Source organism: Salmo trutta, chromosome 30 (genome assembly GCF_901001165.1).
Source record: "Salmo trutta chromosome 30, fSalTru1.1, whole genome shotgun sequence".
NCBI classification, from domain to species: domain Eukaryota; kingdom Metazoa; phylum Chordata; class Actinopteri; order Salmoniformes; family Salmonidae; genus Salmo; species Salmo trutta.
The window spans coordinates 37986631-38005226 of record NC_042986.1 but is presented as its reverse complement, the minus strand read 5'-3'; the positions used below and the strand labels follow the sequence as shown (position 1 = coordinate 38005226).

At 42.1% G+C, this 18596-nt stretch overlaps 1 protein-coding gene across 1 annotated transcript; it reads left to right on the top strand.

Moving 5' to 3' along the window:
- Positions 1-8994: 8994 nt before the first annotated feature.
- LOC115168621 (cytochrome c oxidase subunit 4 isoform 2, mitochondrial) lies at positions 8995-18396 on the top strand. The gene is made up of 5 exons (XM_029724071.1): positions 8995-9142; positions 17027-17129; positions 17506-17670; positions 17860-17991; positions 18100-18396. The coding sequence occupies exons 2-5, from the start codon at positions 17027-17029 to the stop codon at positions 18231-18233; spliced, it is 534 nt and encodes a 177-aa protein (XP_029579931.1). The 5' UTR covers positions 8995-9142; the 3' UTR covers positions 18234-18396.
- The last annotated feature ends 200 nt before the right edge of the window (positions 18397-18596 follow it).

Sequence of the window (18596 nt, the reverse complement as noted above, 5' to 3'; positions counted from 1 at the left end):
TGAATAATAGATCAGAGATAATGTCTTTCTCCTGAAGCTGCAGAGATAGGACTGCAGAGATAGGACTGCAGAGATAGGACTGCAGAGATAGGACTGCAGAGATTGGTCACAGAGACAGCACACTTGTTTAACATCCCAAAGACAGCACCCTATGCAGGGCAATGTCCCCTTTACTACCCTGGGGCATTTAGATCTCCTTAGACCAGAGGGAAGACTGCCCCTACTGGCCCTCTAACACCACCTCCAGTAGCATCTGGTCTCCCATTCACTTGAAGCTGATTTCCTGGTGTTTTTACAGTCTTTAAAGTCCAACAATACAAATAAATAAATATACATCTTTTTGGTTTGCTCAAACCACACGGGGGACAAATAAAACCAATAAAACCAGTTGGCTGTCAGTTGGGGAACCCTGCCATTGACCAAGAAGGCTGTTTCACTCATGTATTCCTTGGGGAATTCACTATGCCAGTAACCAGTCCAACATGTGAACAATTTCATCATTGAGATACAAAATGAAGCAATATCATGCAACACATACAGTTGAATTGTCTTTCCATTCTAGCCTCCATAGCACTAACCACCCTGGGCACTTTTCTGCCTTTCCCAACCTCCTGATCTCTCTCCAGGTCACCTGTCTCAAACCGTGATCTAACAACATTCCACAGAGAATTCTTGGTTATTTTCCAGCCTCTCATTTTCTCCTTTATGTGTGGTGTGTAGGAGGTGCCAACATGTGGCTAGCAGTAGATTGATTTGTAACTATTTGTTTGAGTGTATTCAGGTCAATGTGAGGGTACATAGGTAGAGTGGCTGACCTTGTGTGAACATTGAATGCGATGAGTGAGTGTCTGTGTGAGTCTATGAGTGTATATGTTCTGCGTATTAATCGCTACATTTGTACTTTGACACTCAGGACCAGTTCAGGACCAGATTAGGACCAGTTCTGGACCAGATTAGGACCAGTTCAGAACCAGATTAGGACCAGATTAGGACCAGTTCAGGACCCGTTCAGGACCAGATTAGAACCAGATTAGGACCATATTAGGACCAGATTAGGACCAATTCAGGACCAGATTAGGACCAGTTCAGTAGGTTTTAAATCGAGCCCCTCTGACACAGAAACGTAAATCCATACACACACACACACACACACACACACACACACATGCCATGGAGCAGTGGCCTACTTGGTTCCCAACAGATAAAGTTGAAAGTTGAATGAAGATGTTCACTAACACAACAGAAGAGGAAGCAGAGTGGATATTGAGTCTCTATTTTTAGAGAAGATATTGAGTCTATTTTTAGAGTGGATATTGAGTCTCTATTTTTAGAGGAGTAGATATTGAGTCTATTTTTAGAGTGGATATTGAGTCTCTATTTTTAGAGTGGGTTTTGAGTCTCTATTTTAGAGTTCATATTGAGTCTCTATATTTAGAGTAGATATTGATTATTTTTGCTCCCAACATTTATTCTGTACATACAGCAACAGTGGCATACCCCCCCCCCCCCTCCCCTGTGGTGGCATCCTGGTCTGTGGTGGCATCCTGGTCTATGGTGGCATCCTGGCCTGTGGTGGCATCCTGGCCTAGATCGTCAGTACCTAGAGGGTGCAGAAAGAAACACCAGTGACTTTTCAACATTCCTGCCTCACTTTAGAGCAATCCATTACTTCTAATTAGATTAAACCTGATTCATTTTCACCACATTTCCTTCACTGAACCCTTTTAAAAACAAAGAGTGACAGAATGGGGGGTTTGTCCTGTAGATTCATTGGGATAAAGTTAATTAGAACATTACCCCAGAACCTCTGGTCCCTTCTCCCTGCATTGTGTCCCAGGTGATTAGTCAGAGGCGCAGGACACTCTCCGACACCCAAAGGAAGTCCCCCAAACTCTGAGGCCATGCACAGAATGGACCCTATACGCTGCCTTGGCAACGGCCACAATCCTGCAGAGACCAACTCCCCCGGAATACTAAAGACTGAAGACTGAATACTAAAGACTGAAGACTGAATACTAAAGACTGAAGACTGAATACTAAAGACTGAAGACTGAAGACTGAAGACTAAAGACTAAAGACTGAAGACTGAATACTAAAGACTGAAGACTGAAGACTAAAGACTGAAGACTGAATACTAAAGACTGAAGACTGAAGACTGAAGACTGAATACTAAAGACTGAAGACTGAATACTAAAGACTGAAGACTGAATACTAAAGACTGAAGACTGAATACTAAAGACTGAAGACTGAATACTAAAGAATGAAGACTGAAGACTAAAGACTGAAGACTGAATACTAAAGACTGAAGACTGAAGACTGAATACTAAAGACTGAAGACTGAATACTAAAGACTGAAGACTGAATACTAAAGACTGAAGACTGAATACTAAAGACTGAAGACTGAAGACTAAAGACTGAAGACTGAATACTAAAGACTGAAGACTGAAGACTGAATACTAAAGACTGAAGACTGAATACTAAAGACTGAAGACTGAATACTAAAGACTGAAGACTGAATACTAAAGACTGAAGACTGAAGACTAAAGACTGAAGACTGAATACTACTAAGACTGAAGACTGAAGACTAAAGACTGAAGACTAGACTATACTAAGACTGAAGACTAAATACTAAAGACTGAAGACTGAATACTAAAGACTGAAGACTGAATACTAAAGACTGAAGACTGAATACTAAAGACTGAAGACTGAATACTAAAGACTGAAGACTGAATACTAAAGACTGAAGACTGAATACTAAAGACTGAAGACTGAATACTAAAGACTGAAGACTGAATACTAAAGACTGAAGACTGAAGACTGAAGACTGAATACTAAAGACTGAAGACTGAATACTAAAGACTGAAGACTGAAGACTGAATACTAAAGACTGAAGACTGAATACTAAAGACTGAAGACTGAAGACTGAATACTAAAGACTGAAGACTGAATACTAAAGACTGAAGACTGAAGACTGAATACTAAAGACTGAAGACTGAATACTAAAGACTGAAGACTGAATACTAAAGACTGAAGACTGAAGACTGAATACTAAAGACTGAAGACTGAATACTAAAGACTGAAGACTGAATACTAAAGACTGAAGACTGAATACTAAAGACTGAAGACTGAAGACTGAATACTAAAGACTGAAGACTGAATACTAAAGACTGAAGACTGAATACTAAAGACTGAAGACTGAATACCAAAGACTGAAGACTGAATACTAAAGACTGAAGACTGAATACTAAAGACTGAAGACTGAAGACTGAATACTAAAGACTGAAGACTGAATACTAAAGACTGAAGACTGAAGACTAAAGTCCCTGGCAAGTTCAACTGCTGCTTTTTACTTAGAGACGATTTTGGTTGATTTGGTGCTGAAGTTTTATAGCTCTAAAGATTGTTTATTTTTTTTGACGTGTGATGTAATACGGTGTAATGTAACGGCACGTTATTAAAAATCTATGAGAAACCGGAGGCTAATCTGATACGGAGCAAAAGCACATTCTGCAGGCCCACTGGGCACAGACGTCAATTCAACGTCTATTCCACGTTGGTTCAACGCAATTTCATTGAACTAACGTGGAAACAATGTTGATTCAACCAGTGTGTGCCCGGTGAGGGATCCACATCCAGCAGAACCGAGGACACTGTGCTGTGCACTAACGCAATCTGTCTCATTAGGTAGATAATACGTAAAACTGCAAGCTAGGTGACTTGCCCTGGATAAGAGTGAATGTGCCAAGTACACAAACTAAATTGACAATGTTATCATGGTGCACCAGACCTTCCTTTAGTGCGTCAGTGGAGAAACAGAGAGAACACAAAACAACACACGGGGATGAGGAAACTAATCCATGTCATCACTAGCGGCTCCATGGCACGCTGGTTATCTAGGGACACATCCCCCTCTCCTCTATGGCACGCTGGTTATCCAGGGTCACATCCCCCTCTCCTCTATGGCATGCTGGTTATCCAGGGACACATCCCCCTCTCCTCTATGGCATGCTGGTTATCCAGGGACACATCCCCCTCTCCTCTATGGCACGCTGGTTATCCAGGGACACATCCCCCTCTCCTCTATGGCATGCTGGTTATCCAGGGACACATCCCCCTCTCCTCTATGGCATGCTGGTTATCCAGGGACACATCCCCCTCTCCTCTATGGCACGCTGGTTCTCCAGGGACACATCCCCCTCTCCTCCATGCCTTGGTATCCCCTGTGAAGCAGCGCCAGGGAAGCAACAACCCCAAAAAGAGCACACAGCAGCAGGGAAGAATAAGGCAGCAGAAGGAAAACAAACATGAACCAGCCTTGGAGTGCCCACGATGGGAATCTGACCCACTTACCCATTTTGCCTCAGGGCTTCAATGGAGGGGACGGTCCTGTGCTGCCAGGGCCGGGGAGCCCGCGTGAGCACGAGCTCTACAGCAGAGACGAGACAGCCCAGCGAGTCTGGGCATGTAGGGGCCACCATGGCAGCCTTAGTTAAAGCTGCTCCAAGAGATAGGCTGGGCCTCCACTCTCCTTCGACCCACATACATGAGCAGGAGAATGTTCTGTACAGTCTGATAAAACATCCTGATTCCCATGGCTGACTGAGGAAGCAGACTACACTGCTGTGTGGAAGAAGATCAATAGCCCCTACCCTGACTACGACCCCTGATGTGTTCTGTCTCTGTGATGCTGCCTACCTTCACTATAGAGATCTGATGTGTTCTGTCTCTGGGATGCTGTCTACCCTGACTATAGAGATCTGATGTGTTCTGTCTCTGGGATGCTGTCTACCCTGACTATAGAGATCTGATGTGTTCTGTCTCTGGGATGCTGTCTACCCTGACTACGACCCCTGATGTGTTCTGTCTCTGGGATGCTGCCTACCCTGACTATAGAGATCTGATGTGTTCTGTCTCTGTGATGCTGCCTACCCTGACTATAGAGATCTGATGTGTTCTGTCTCTAGGATGCTGCCTACCCTGACTATAGAGATCTGATGTGTTCTGTCTCTGTGATGCTGCCTACCCTGACTATAGAGATCTGATGTGTTCTGTCTCTGTGATGCTGCCTACCCTGACTATAGAGATCTGATGTGTTCTGTAGGGGCATCGACTTGGGGGTGGGGTGGATGGAGGGGGGTGGTGGAGGGACAATAGGGGCATCGACTTGGGGGTGGGGTGGATGGAGGGGGGTGGTGGAGGGACAATAGGGGCATCGACTTGGGGGTGGGGTGGATGGAGGGGGGTGGTGGAGGGACAATAGGGGCATCGACTTGGGGGTGGGGTGGATGGAGGGGGGTGGTGGAGGGACAATAGGGGCATCGACTTGGGGGTGGGGTGGATGGAGGGGGGTGGTGGAGGGACAATAGGGGCATCGACTTGGGGGTGGGGTGGATGGAGGGGGGTGGTGGAGGGACAATAGGGGCATCGACTTGGGGGTGGGGTGGATGGAGAGGGGTGGTGGAGAGACAATAGGGGCATCGACTTGGGGGTGGGGTGGATGTGTGCACCGTCACAGCATGTACTTAATTTTCATGAATGAATCAGGGGACACGTGCCGCCCTGTTTGGGGGTGTTGGTTTGTGTGTGTTTGTTGTCTTTCCGTCCCAGTTGTTATGGTAATGTCCTCCCAGTTGTTATGGTAATGTCCTCCCAGTTGTTATGGTAATGTCCTCCCAGTTGTTATGGTAATGTCCTCCCAGCTGTTATGATAATGTCCTCCCAGCTGTTATGGTAATGTCCTCCCAGCTGTTATGGTAATGTCCTCCCAGCTGTTATGGTAATGTCCTCCCAGCTGTTATGGTAATGTCCTCCCAGCTGTTATGGTATTGTCCTCCCAGCATAAAGATACCTTAATAGAATTTTTATTTTTTTATTTCACATTTATTTAACCAGGTAGGCCAGTTGAGAACAAGTTCTCGTTTACAACTGCGACCTGGCCAAGATAAAGCAAAGCAGTGTGACAAAAACAACAACACAAAGTTACACATAAACAAACATATAGTCAATAACACAAAAGAAAATTTAAAAAATGACTCAAGTAAAAGTGAAAGTCACCCAGTAAAATACTACTTGAGTAAAAGTCTAAAAGTATTTGGTTTTAAATCTACTTAAGTATCAAAAGTAAATGTATAAATCATTTCAAATTCTTTATATTAAGCCAACCAGATGGCACAATTGTTTTTCAACACTAATTTACAAGCAAAGCATTTGTGTTTATTGAGTCCGCTAGATTAGAGGCATTAGGGACGACCAGGGATTTTATCTTGATAAGTGTGAATTGTAATAACCAATCAGTCATGTTCCACCACTGGTCAAAATATAAAGCTGATCATCCACTTCAGTTGTAGCCATCACACCACCGTTTGAGAAAGTTTATTTAACTAAACATTAGGACTCATTCCCAATATCTCCCATGGATCAGCCTCAGTCTTTCCACGAAACCCAGAGAAACACAAATCCCAGTAGCCTAATCTTCCTTTCCACAACTGGAGCTCTGTGAGTACAGGTTTTTGTTGGTCTCTGACGGGCTCGTTAAGTTAATATAATGCCAACAGAAAAGGCCTATCCATTTTAGACCTACTTGATAAACCTACAGCGCTTCACCAATAATGCAAGGCGATACTATTGATTGTGAAGTTATGTACATGCTGCCACCTTGTGTCTAAATGTGGTAACCACCAAAATGCGGCACCATTGAGTTGCTGTAGTCTGAATTCGCCGCTCCATTTTTGCCTTCATTTGCACAAGTGTCCCAAAGCTGAGGAAGGGTTCATTTCGTGTAAAATTTGGCAATTTAAAAGTCATGCTCCATTTATTATTTAAAATTGGGAACATGAATTGCATCATTCAATTCACGAGTGTGTCCGGAAGTTGATGTGTTTATTGGTCCCATCGCCACTATCTGGTCATTATCTGGGGGTTTTGTCAGCAACACGTGACACCAATAATAATTCACCAATAATAACTAGCTGAACTTTTAAACTTTTTAGCTATTTTGTATTTCTATGAACCATTGGTCTGCAGCACACTTTTGTTGGTGCATAATAATATAGCCCACTGGGCACAGACGTCAATTCAACGTCTATTCAACATAATTTCATTGAAATAAAATGGAAACAACATTGATTGAACCAGTGTGCCCAGTGGGACTGTACTATGAGTTGTAGCACTGAAAGGCAGTGGTGTAAACTACTTAAGTAAAAATACTTTAAAGTACTACTTAAGTCGTTTTTTGGGGGTACCTGTACTTTACTTTACTATTTATATTTTTGCAACTTTTACTTTTACTCCACTACATTCCAAAAGGAAATAAGGTGCTTTTTACTCCATACATTTTCCCTGACACTCAAAAGTACTCCTTACATTTTGAATGCTTAACAGGGCAACAAAATGGTTAAATTCACACACTTGGCGATCTGTAAATGATGTCTGAGTGTTGGAGTGTTCCCATGGCGATCTGTAAATGATGTCTGAGTGTTGGAGTGTTCCCATGGCGATCTGTAAATGATGTCTGAGTGTTGGAGTGTGCCCATGGCTATCTGTAAATGATGTCTGAGTGTTGGAGTGTGCCCATGGCTATCTGTTAAAAAAAACAAGAAGATCGTGCCATGTGGTTTGCTTAATATAAGGGATGTGAAATGATTTATACTTTTACTTTTGATATTTAAGTATATTTAAAACCAAATACTTTTAGACTTTTACCAACCAAATACTTGTAGTATTTTACTGGGTGACTTTCACTTTTACATGAGTTATTTTCTATTAATGTACCTTTACTTTTAATCAAGTATGACAATTGGGTACTTTTTCTACCACTGCTGAAAGGCATACATCCATCTACATACTGTAGATTTATTCACGTCTACCAGTGCAGTCAAATATACTTAGTCCTGTGCCGGTGAAAGATTGGCAAGCAGATTGAATGTAGTTTTATATATACAAACCATGAAGATGTTAAAGAAACAGTAAGAGGGTTAGTCCAAGTAAGGTGGACTCTGATGGTTACGTAATGTACCCACAACAACTCTGTTTATCAGAGGGAAGTTACTTTTTAACAGACTGTCCGAATCCATTGCGCTGCTCTGTGTTAATATGGATTGAAAACCTACTACTACAAGAATCTAGCTGTTAGTACTTCTGTCATTTCTTTACTGTGTTCTGCTGAAATAAGTAGGTCAATTATGCTACCAAAGTGGGTATAGTTGATGCTAACATTGACCTAATAAAGCAACCTGGCACAATCGCCTGCAGTATATAAATATTTTCATGCTGGTCAAGTGAGTGAGTGAGTGAGTGAGTGAGTGAGTGAGTGAGTGAGTGAGAGAGAGAAATACAGACAGGTGCCTCTGAGTTAAGAGCTGCTGTCTACATTTGCTTGCTAAACAGCATACAGTACTGTGGAGTCCTTAACCAGCCCCTCTTGTCGCTCCCCCTCCTCTCCCCTCAGCGCCCACACCGTTAGTTGCCCTCCTGTGGATCACATACCAGCAGCCAAACAACTGTCAGGGGTAATGGCTGTTCGGGTCCTAAACCTAAATCAGGTCTGAACTTGATCCCATCTTGTCTCTTTCCCTTTTTTCTAATACCCACTCTTCCTCCCCAAATACCGAGGTTCACATCTCACTCTTTTTCTTACCCTCTCTTGGTCTCTCTCTTTCAACCTTTCACACGGCCTCTCTTGGTCTCTTTCTCTCTCTCTAGAGATGTTTTTCCATTTCCTTTTCACTGTTAAAGCAACTCTTTACTAAGATCCCTCGTTCTTACAATAAAACTGACCTAAAGTAACCCTTTCTGCATTCCAGAGGCTCCCCGTTTCTGTCACAGTGGAGTTCTCTGTAAGATCTGTGAAGGTGGAAAGGAGAAAATGATTAAAGAGAGAGTGGAATATAATTATTTTACAGTACAATCCTATCCCTGCTCTAGTCTGCCAGTAGTGTCACATGCTTTCTCAGATTGTTTACTTGTACGGGTTTAGTCTCTCTAAGCTCTCACTCACCCCTCCCTGCCTTTAGCCCTCCCATTCTCTCACCAAGAACCAAAGCTGAGACACAGCAACAGTCCGCCAAAGCAGGCAATCGCTGAAGAGCGGGTCAACTTTTTTGTCCATATTGTTTTTCTCAAGGTCCACTCTCTCAGGACAAATGTGAGTACCCGATGACTTCAGAACCTTTGGGGTCAGAGAGGACTAGCTATTTGGGTCAGACAGGGTCTGGGCTGGGTTGGGAGGGGTATTTAAACTTCTAACACAGACTGTGCAGACAGAGACTTCTACAAACAAACAACAATTTTTTTAAAGGCATGAGCATTAATACTATTCCTCGTCAGGCTGTTGAGAGGAAAATGGATTGTGTTAATGGTATGCAATACTGTATTTGTATACAAATAATTGTAATCTCTCTCAATGCCTTTTGAAATTATGCATTAGGGCATTGACCGTCTAAATAGTTAACTCAATTCTCCACAAGTTTCATTTGTAAACATTTGTGCCTTAACAAAAGACAGACGCAACTCCATATTTGGAGAACAAATCACACTGTACTCCTTGATAAAAATATGTCTGCACAAATGATTTTGCATAAATGTCTCAAAGTGTGTCTCATAAATGTGTAATGGTCCGTGTCTGTTTGTCTGTCCATCTGTGTGTGGAGGTCATTGCGACGTGGCTGCTAATGTTGACCAACTGCCAGTTTCCAAAAATGTTCCTGGCTTGTGTGTGTGTGTGTGTGTGTGTGTGTGTGTGTGTGTGTGTGAGAGAGAGAGAAAGAGAGTGAGAAAGACAGACAGACAGACAGACAGACAGAGTATTACTCTTGCAATACAAACAAATCACCTAAATTAGCTGGTATTCCCAGCCTTTCTGAATCCTCCCCTGGTTTTAGTTTAGTATAAACCTGGAGTGGGGGGGCTAAAGTGTAATTAAGGGCGCTTTCTCTTAACCCCTGTATGATCCAGATCCTGGAGCGTTCAGGTACCCTCATCCGCTCTATAAAACATGTGTGAAACGTAAACGAGTCCTGGTCAATGCCTGGGCCGTGGATTCAAGATTTAGGACCAGGGTAGCAGGTAATGTGACCGGCAACACGTTCGTTATTTTCTGTTGGTCATTAAACTTTTGTTAGCCAGTTAACTTTAGGTAGACATACTATTAAATAGCTAAATTAGCTAAAAATACCAAGAAAAGTGTTGAAATAAGGGCTAAGGGGCGACGTGGACTGTATGTGAAATGGAGACCTCACTGGAGATCTGGGGAGATGAGAGAATCAAGGCGGAATTGTCGAACAAACGTATGGGACACATTTGTATGGGAATGTATGGGAGCAAAAGGCTATTTAAGCATTGCAGACCAGTGTAGGACAAAGACAAAATAAATAGAATACCAACGCTCACAGTAGGCTACATTTCATTGAAGGTCGGGAAGTGCGGCGGATGAGAAGTCAAGTGTCAATACTTTGACATTATTGACGCTATCATTGGCTCACAACCAACACAGTCGGACCTGTGGATACGTCGTCAGAGACGATCCTGTGCCTGCTGCTGCAAGTCCAAGTTCAAACCAGGCTATGAACAGCTCGTTATTTGAAATGGACGATTCCTTCCCCAGTGGTAAATTGACAGTAGGCTATGCATAGCAATGGTACACTGTAAGTTAACGTGCGCTAGCTAGCAAAACATTATAACAACGTTAGGCCATGTAACATTAGCCTGTGATGAGTCCACTGATGATGCGCTCCTCCATTACACTACTGTAGGTAGGCTATGATGCGCAATGATACACTGTAGAAATGACAATGGTGCATAGCAATGATACACTGTAGAAATGGTAATGGTGCATAGCAATGATACACTGTAGAAATGGTAATGGTGCATAGCAATGATACACTGTACAAATGGTAATGGTGCATAGCAATGATACACTGTAGAAATGGTAATGGTGCATAGCAATGATACACTGTAGAAATGGTAATGGTGCATAGCAATGATACACTGTAAGTTTCCGGTAGCTAGCTAATAAACGAATAACAGTAGGCCGTGTAATGTTAGGAATGGCTGTGAGTAGTCCCATTGACGATGCACAAGTCCATTGGATTACTTAAATATGTTGTTTTTCAAACACAGAAAAAAAACAAGACTAAGCCAATTCAATATTTTGTTCATTTAATTAAATATATATATATATATATTTTTTTTTGCACAGCCTAGACATTCTGTGTTTGCTTGTTGAAATACTGCTTCATCGTGTTAATACTGCTTCATCGTGTTAATACTGCTTCATCGTGTTAATACTGCTTCATCGTGTTAATACTGCTTCATCGTGTTAATACTGCTTCATCGTGTTAATACTGCTTCATCGTGTTAATACTGCTTCATCGTGATAATACTGCTTCATCGTGTTAATACTGCTTCATCGTGTTAATACTGCTTCATCGTGTTAATACTGCTTCATCGTGTTAATACTGCTTCATCGTGATAATACTGTTTTGTTGTGTTAATACTGCTTCATGGTTCTATTGGACAGTTTTGCTTGTCATAACAGTAAACTACAGTAAGTGACGATCTGTTAGATGCTCTTCATGTTCTATTTTAAAACCTGGCAAAGTATGAGACAGGTTTATCTTCAACATCACTGCCACATACGCCACGACTCAGACACGAGACGTATGTGGCAGGGACTCCAGACAATTACGGATTACAAAGGGGAAAACCAGCCACGTCACGGACATCGACATCTTGCTCCCAGACAAGCTAAACACCTTCTTCGTCCCACTTTGAGGATAACACAGTGCCACCGACACGGGCCACTCCAGAGGACTGTGGGCTCTCCTTCTCTGTGGCATACATGAGAAGGACATTTAAGCGTGTTAACCCTCGCAAGGCTGGCGGCCCAGACGGCATCCCTAGCCGCGTCCTCAGATCATGCGCAGATCAACTGGCTGGAGTGTTTACGGACATATCCAATCTCTCCCTATCCCAGTCTACTGTCCCCACTTGCTTCAAGATGTCCACGATTGTTCCTGTACCCAAGAAAGCAAAGGTAACGGAACTAAATGACTATCGCCCCATAGCACTCACTTCTGTCATCATGAAGTGCTTTGAGAGGCTAGTTAAGGATCATATCACCTCTACCTTACCTGACACCCTAGACCCACTCCAATTTGCATACCGCCACAATAGATCCACAGACGATACAATCACCATCACACTGCACACTGCCCTATCCCATCTGAACAAGAGGAATACTTACAGTTGAAGTTGGACGTTTACATACACCTTAGCCAAATACATTTAAACTCCGTTTTTCACAATTCCTGACATTTAATCCTAGTAAATATTCCCTGTTTTAGGTCAGTTAGGATCACCACTTTTTTTTAAGAATGTGAAATGTCAGAATAATATTTAGAATATTGAATATTGGCCCATTCCTCCTGACAGAGCTGGTGTAACTGAGTCAGGTTTGTAGGCCTCCATGCTCGCACACGCTTTTTACGTTCTGCCCACACATTTTCTATGGGATTGAGGTCAGAGCTTTGTGATGGCCACTCCACTACCTTGACTTTGTTGTCCTTAAGCCATTTTGCCACAACTTTGGAAGTATGCTTGGGGTCATTGTCCATTTGGAAGACCCATTTGCGACTAAGCTTTAACTTCCTGACTGATGTCTTGAGATGTTGCTTCAAAATATCCACATAATTATCCTCCCTCATGATGCCATCTATTTTGTGAAGTGCACCAGTCCCTCCTGCAGCAAAGCACCCCCACAACATGATGCTGCCACCCCCGTGCTTCACGGTTGGGATGTTCTTCGGCTTGCAAGCCTCCCCCTTTTTCCTCCAAACATAACGATGGTCATTATGGCCAAACAGTTCTATTTTTGTTTCATCAGACCAGAGGACATTTCTCCAAAAAGCACAATCTTTGTCCCCATGTGCAGTTGCAAACCATAGTCTGGCTTTTTTATGGCGGTTTTGGAGCAGTGGCCTCTTCCTTGCTGAGCGGCCTTTCAGGTTATGTCGATATAGGACTCGTTTTACTGTGGATATAGATACTTTTGTGCCTGTTTCCTCCAGCATCTTCACAAGGTCCTTTGCTGTTGTTCTGGGATTGATTTGCACTTTTCGCGCCAAAGTACGTTCATCTCTAGGAGACAGAACACGTCTCCTTCCTGAGTGGTATGACGGCTGCGTGGTCCCATGGTGTTTATACTTGTGTACTATTGTTTGTACAGATGAATGTGGTACCTTCAGGCGTTTGGAAATTGCTCCCAAGGATGAACCAGAGTTGTGGAGGTCTGCAATTGTATTCTGAGGTCTTGGCTGATTTCTTTTGATTTTCCCATGATGTCAAGCAAAGAGGCAGTGAGTTTGAAGGTAGGTCTTGAAATACATCCACAGGTACACCTTCAATTGACTCAAATGATGTCAATTAGCCTATCAGAAGCTTCTAAAGCCATGACATCATTTTCTGGAATTTTCCAAACGGTTTTGAAGGCACAGTCAACTTAGTGTATGTTAACTTCTGACCCACTGGAATTGTGATACGGTGAATTATAAGTGAAATAATCTGTCTGTAAACAATTGTTGGAAAAATTACTTGTGTTATGCACAAAGTAGATGTCCTAACCGACTTGCCAAAACTATAGTTTGTTAACAAGAAATTTGTGGATTGGTTGAAAAACAAGTTTTAATGACTCCAACCAAAGTGTATGTAAACTTCCGACTTCAACTGTATGTAAGAATGCTGTTCATTGACTACAGGTCAGCCTTCAACACCATAGTACCCTCCAAGCTCCTCATTAAGCTTGGGGCCCTGGGTCTGAACCCCTCCCTGTGCAACTGTGTCCTGAACTACCTGACGGGCCGCCCCCCAGGTGGTGGAGGTAGGAAACAACACCTCCACTCCGCTGATCCTCAACACTGTGGCCCCACACGGGTACGTGCTCAGCCCCCTCCTGTACTCCCTGTTCATCCATGACTGTGTGGCCACGCACACCTCCAACTCAATCAAGTTTGCAGACGACACAACAGTAGTAGGCCTGATTACCAACAATGACGAGACACCCTACAGGAAGGAGGTGAGGGCCCTGGGAGTGTGGTGCCAGAGCGAATTTATGAACGGACCACTTCGCTAAGCTATGAATGACGTGAATAATCAAGTCAACAAACATTGGGTAGTTAGTTAGATAGTATAAAGTAAATATACTGGCAAGTTCGATGTACTAGTAGTCAACATAGCCGGTATATACTGCTGTAATGTGGTTCGTAAACAAATTGTCAGCCAACATAACGTGTAACGTAATTTATTTTGAAAAGTCATTCCTTTATTACATTGCTCAACAGCTTCTTAACATTTGTCATAATTAGTTAAAGCAACGAATTTGTATCCGCTCTCTTCGAACTCCGGCTGCATATTTCCCGCCATTTTCTTCACATCTGAAAACGTTGTGAAGCCACGCCTGTTTTCTGAAGAATTGCATTATGGGCACTAAAAGCACGGAAATAGTGTCCATTGCTAGTATACTTTGTATTTTGGTGAATTTAGTACGACATCCGGGAACTTTTGGTATGCTAACTATATCCATACTATGACTAATAAGCATACTACATACTCAAATTACGTCACATTTACGGTTAGTGCAGTTAGTATGAGTATTCGAACACAGCTCTTGTGTGCCTATGCTACTATATCATAGCCTCTCTTTCACAAAGTTACATGTTTGTTTTCTTTTTTGTAAACCCACATAAAAAAATACTACAGTTTACAATAGAATATTACAGCACTTACTATAGAATTATGCAGTAAACTGTAGTATACTGTAGAATACTATATTACACACTGTAGTATCCCTCGATCATGTGTAGTACTTACTATATAATGTTGTAATATACTGTAGAATACAATAGTAAATACTACATTATACTACATACCACAAACCACCACAGTAAATACTACTGTAATGTTCACAGAAACACTACAGTCCGCAAAAACACTACAGTAATTACTATGGTATATACTACAGTACACAATCTTCATATACCCCGCCCATTCCCCTCCCCCATATCATAATTTGTGTCACCCATAAGTGAGAAACCTACTGTACATGCCAAGTATAGACCATATATTGTGTTCCCTACAGGCTACATTCAGACCTCAGTCTTACCTACGTACCTACCTACAGGTTATGGAAAATGTGCTCTTTGAGTATTTTGTCCAGTAGGTTCCTCAAGGACAAGCCCTCACTGCTATGTCAAAAACAATAAAACAAAAATGCAACAGTAATGTCCGCAAAAACACTACAGTAAATAATACTGTATATTACAGTCCACAAAAACACTACACTAATTACTATATTGTATATACTACAGTTTTTTTTTCTTACTAGAGTATTTAGACTGTAGTAAACTGTAAATACTACAGTATACTACATGTCTGTAAAACTACAGTAAATACAACAGTATTCACTTTAGTGTTTTTGCGGACTACTATAGGATTTTTTCATGTGGGAATGTACCTCTTCAGAGTCATTGTATATTTTGTTTCATCCCTTGCTGCTGCTCTAATGGACTTCTTATCCCCCAAAAAACTACGTAAGTGGTACTTTAAAGTATTTTTACTGAAGTACATTACACCACTGCTAGAAACAAGGGGCAGCTTAACTAACCCTTTGGCTCAACTTACCCCACTCTCCCCTAGCGTAGTTACTTAGCCTAACTTGCTTTGAAGTCCCTAAAGAAGCTAGGCTTTTTCATCAACCTTTGTTTTTACGGCATTGCGCAGAGGTTAAGTTTTGGCTTATTGTTAAAATACCTGGTCACTTTAAAATGAAAGAGGAAGCCTCCCCAGTGAGCAAAATTACATTGAAATGACCGCTAAAAGACGTATACTCTGAAAATACATTATATTTTGTTAATTGTTTCTATGGACAAACTTCAACCACTCATACATTAACTTTGATCTACTAGTCAATAAAGAAAGCATTATATTATATGTATTATAGCTCTTACCTGTCACATGCACTTATGTTAGCTTTTTCAAAAGTTTTACAACTGATAATGATCATGTTAAAATGTATTGGACCAACAGACAAAAAACAACAGCACACTTCTCTGGAATGTTACGGAAACGTTTTTGTTGTGCTATTAGTGTAATTAATATGTGGTTGTTTACATTTTAGTCATTTAGCAGATGCTCTTATTCTCATGTGAATGCATACATTTCTATTCCATACTGGTCCCCCGTGGGAATCGAACCAACAACCCTGGCGTTGCAAACACCATGCTCTACCAACTGAGCCACCATGCTCTACCTTAAATTGAATGCACTGACTGTAAGTTGCTCTGGATAAGAGTGTCTGCTAAAAACCCCAAAATGTAAATGTAAAAAAAAATAACACTTGCAAAGCGCACTGGGTATTATTCTAAACAAGACACACATCATGCTCCCCTGCTCAGATGTTGCTGACACATGCCAGATCTTAAAACATCTGAACCAATATAGACGTCTATGTTTCACAAGTTTGGACAACAGTAGAGTACAGTAGAGCAGAGGTTCCCAAACTTTTTTACTCAGGCCCCACCCTAGGTTCCCAATTTGGGAACCAATGCAGTAGAGCACAGAGTGCATTCCAGTACAGTAAAGTACACGGTTTAGTTCAGTACATTAGAGTACAGTACAATAGAGTACATAATACTGTACTTTACTATGTTCTGTACTGTATTGTACTCTACTGTACTGAACTATACTCTACTTTACTGTACTGTCCAAATCTGAACCAATTATAGACGTCGATGTTTAGTTCAAATGTTTTGTCCGGTCTGGACCGGATGTCTGTGGACGTTAAAATCAAGGCCGGTCTGGACCAAAAAATGACGTCTGTGGATGTTTAAATCAAGGCCAGGGCAGATGGACCAAATTTCGACGTCTTTTCAACAGCGTCGGACGGTGCTCATTGGGTCCGGATGGAATGATCAGTTATGTAGAGACATTTTGTTGAGGTATAAATCTTGTTCTGTCTCTATTCCTCACCTGTCAGATGCTTCACCTGACAGTAGGACGATTGGGGTGCTTGCTTTCCAGGCGCGCAGTGGTGGCACTGACCAACAGTTGTGCGAGGATGTCAAGCCATAGCCACCACGGTATTCTTTGACATTGAACTGCATGCATAATTGTCTGTTGGGAAAAAAACATTTATTTTCTGTATAAATGTATCAACAACAAAAAATCATCACAATACACATATCCTAGTTTGTTGTGTAAAACCTCATTTTATTCGAGCAAGTTGAATTTGAAATGGCATGGCCTACTGCGCCATTGCATGTTTTATCAGCAGATAGCGCTGTTGGCTTTAAGTGGTGAATGGGTTTTACAAGCGCAAGGACCTGAGGTCTTACCACCCAGTGTAATGTCTACTTCTCTAACGTCTATAAACCTCTAAACCCACCATACCACTCCCTTTACCTCAGCCTCCCCCTCACATAATCAATCATGTGCCCTATCTCTCCTGTACTGTAGAGGTATCTGACCAGGTGGACATGTCCCAGCCAATGTACTGGGATCGTCTGGACACCCCTCTGCCAGACAGAGCATGGATTGATGTCCTTGATTCTAAGGATAAGAGCCTGAAACAGAAGGAGAAGGGGCCATGGACTGCACTGTCCAAGGAGGAAAAAATTGCCTGTAATACCGTCTCAATTCAATTAAAATTAAAAATAAATTAAAAAAAAATCAATGAAAATAGCTTTATTGGCATGGGAAACATACTGAATGTTTACATTGCCAAAGCAAGTGAAAATGTACTGTCTCATTCCTTCTCATTTTACAGCCTTTCATCCTGCTACCCTTAATATTTATTCTTCTCTGTCCCAGTGTACAGGTTGAAGTTCAACCACACTTACCCTGAGATGAAGAAGCCATCCCATGAGTGGAAGACTGTGATTGGTGGGATGTTCATCTTCTTTGGCATCACTGGTCTGGTGGTGTTTTGGCAGGGCCACTATGGTAAGAATTCTCATGGTTGATTGCTAAACTTGATAGACTTCCTCGAGCCTGTATCAGACATGTTCCATCCTCAAAGCTGCTGTTCTCTTTCTCCTATGTGTCCCACAGTGTACCCACCTCAACCTCACACTTTTGGTGAGGAGTGGCAGGCTAAGCAGGTCCAGAGGATGCTGGACATGCGGGTCAACCCAATTGAGGGCTTTTCTGCCAAGTGGGACTACAAGAACAAACAATGGAAGTAAATTAAGTATGGGAAAAGACGGGATACTTTACTGAAATGAGGAGCGGTTGGACTTGACAACACCTTGAGCCTCTGTTCAGCCAACAGCCTCTTCTTCCACCATAGTGGCAAGCTACCCATCTGAATCCATCCCCATACTGTTTAAGTAAAAAATTACAAAAACAGTTTGCTTTCTTCTCTCTATCTATTTGAGAAAATATGTCTAACAATATGGGCTGCTTGTCCTAATTTCTGCTTTAGCATTCCAGTGTTATTGTGTCTGGTTTGGCCCTAAAGGAAGTGAGTATTGCGGGTTATACAATTGCCTTGGTGGTCCCTGTGGTTCAGATACACTCAACACTAACAAAAAACACAGCCTAGTATA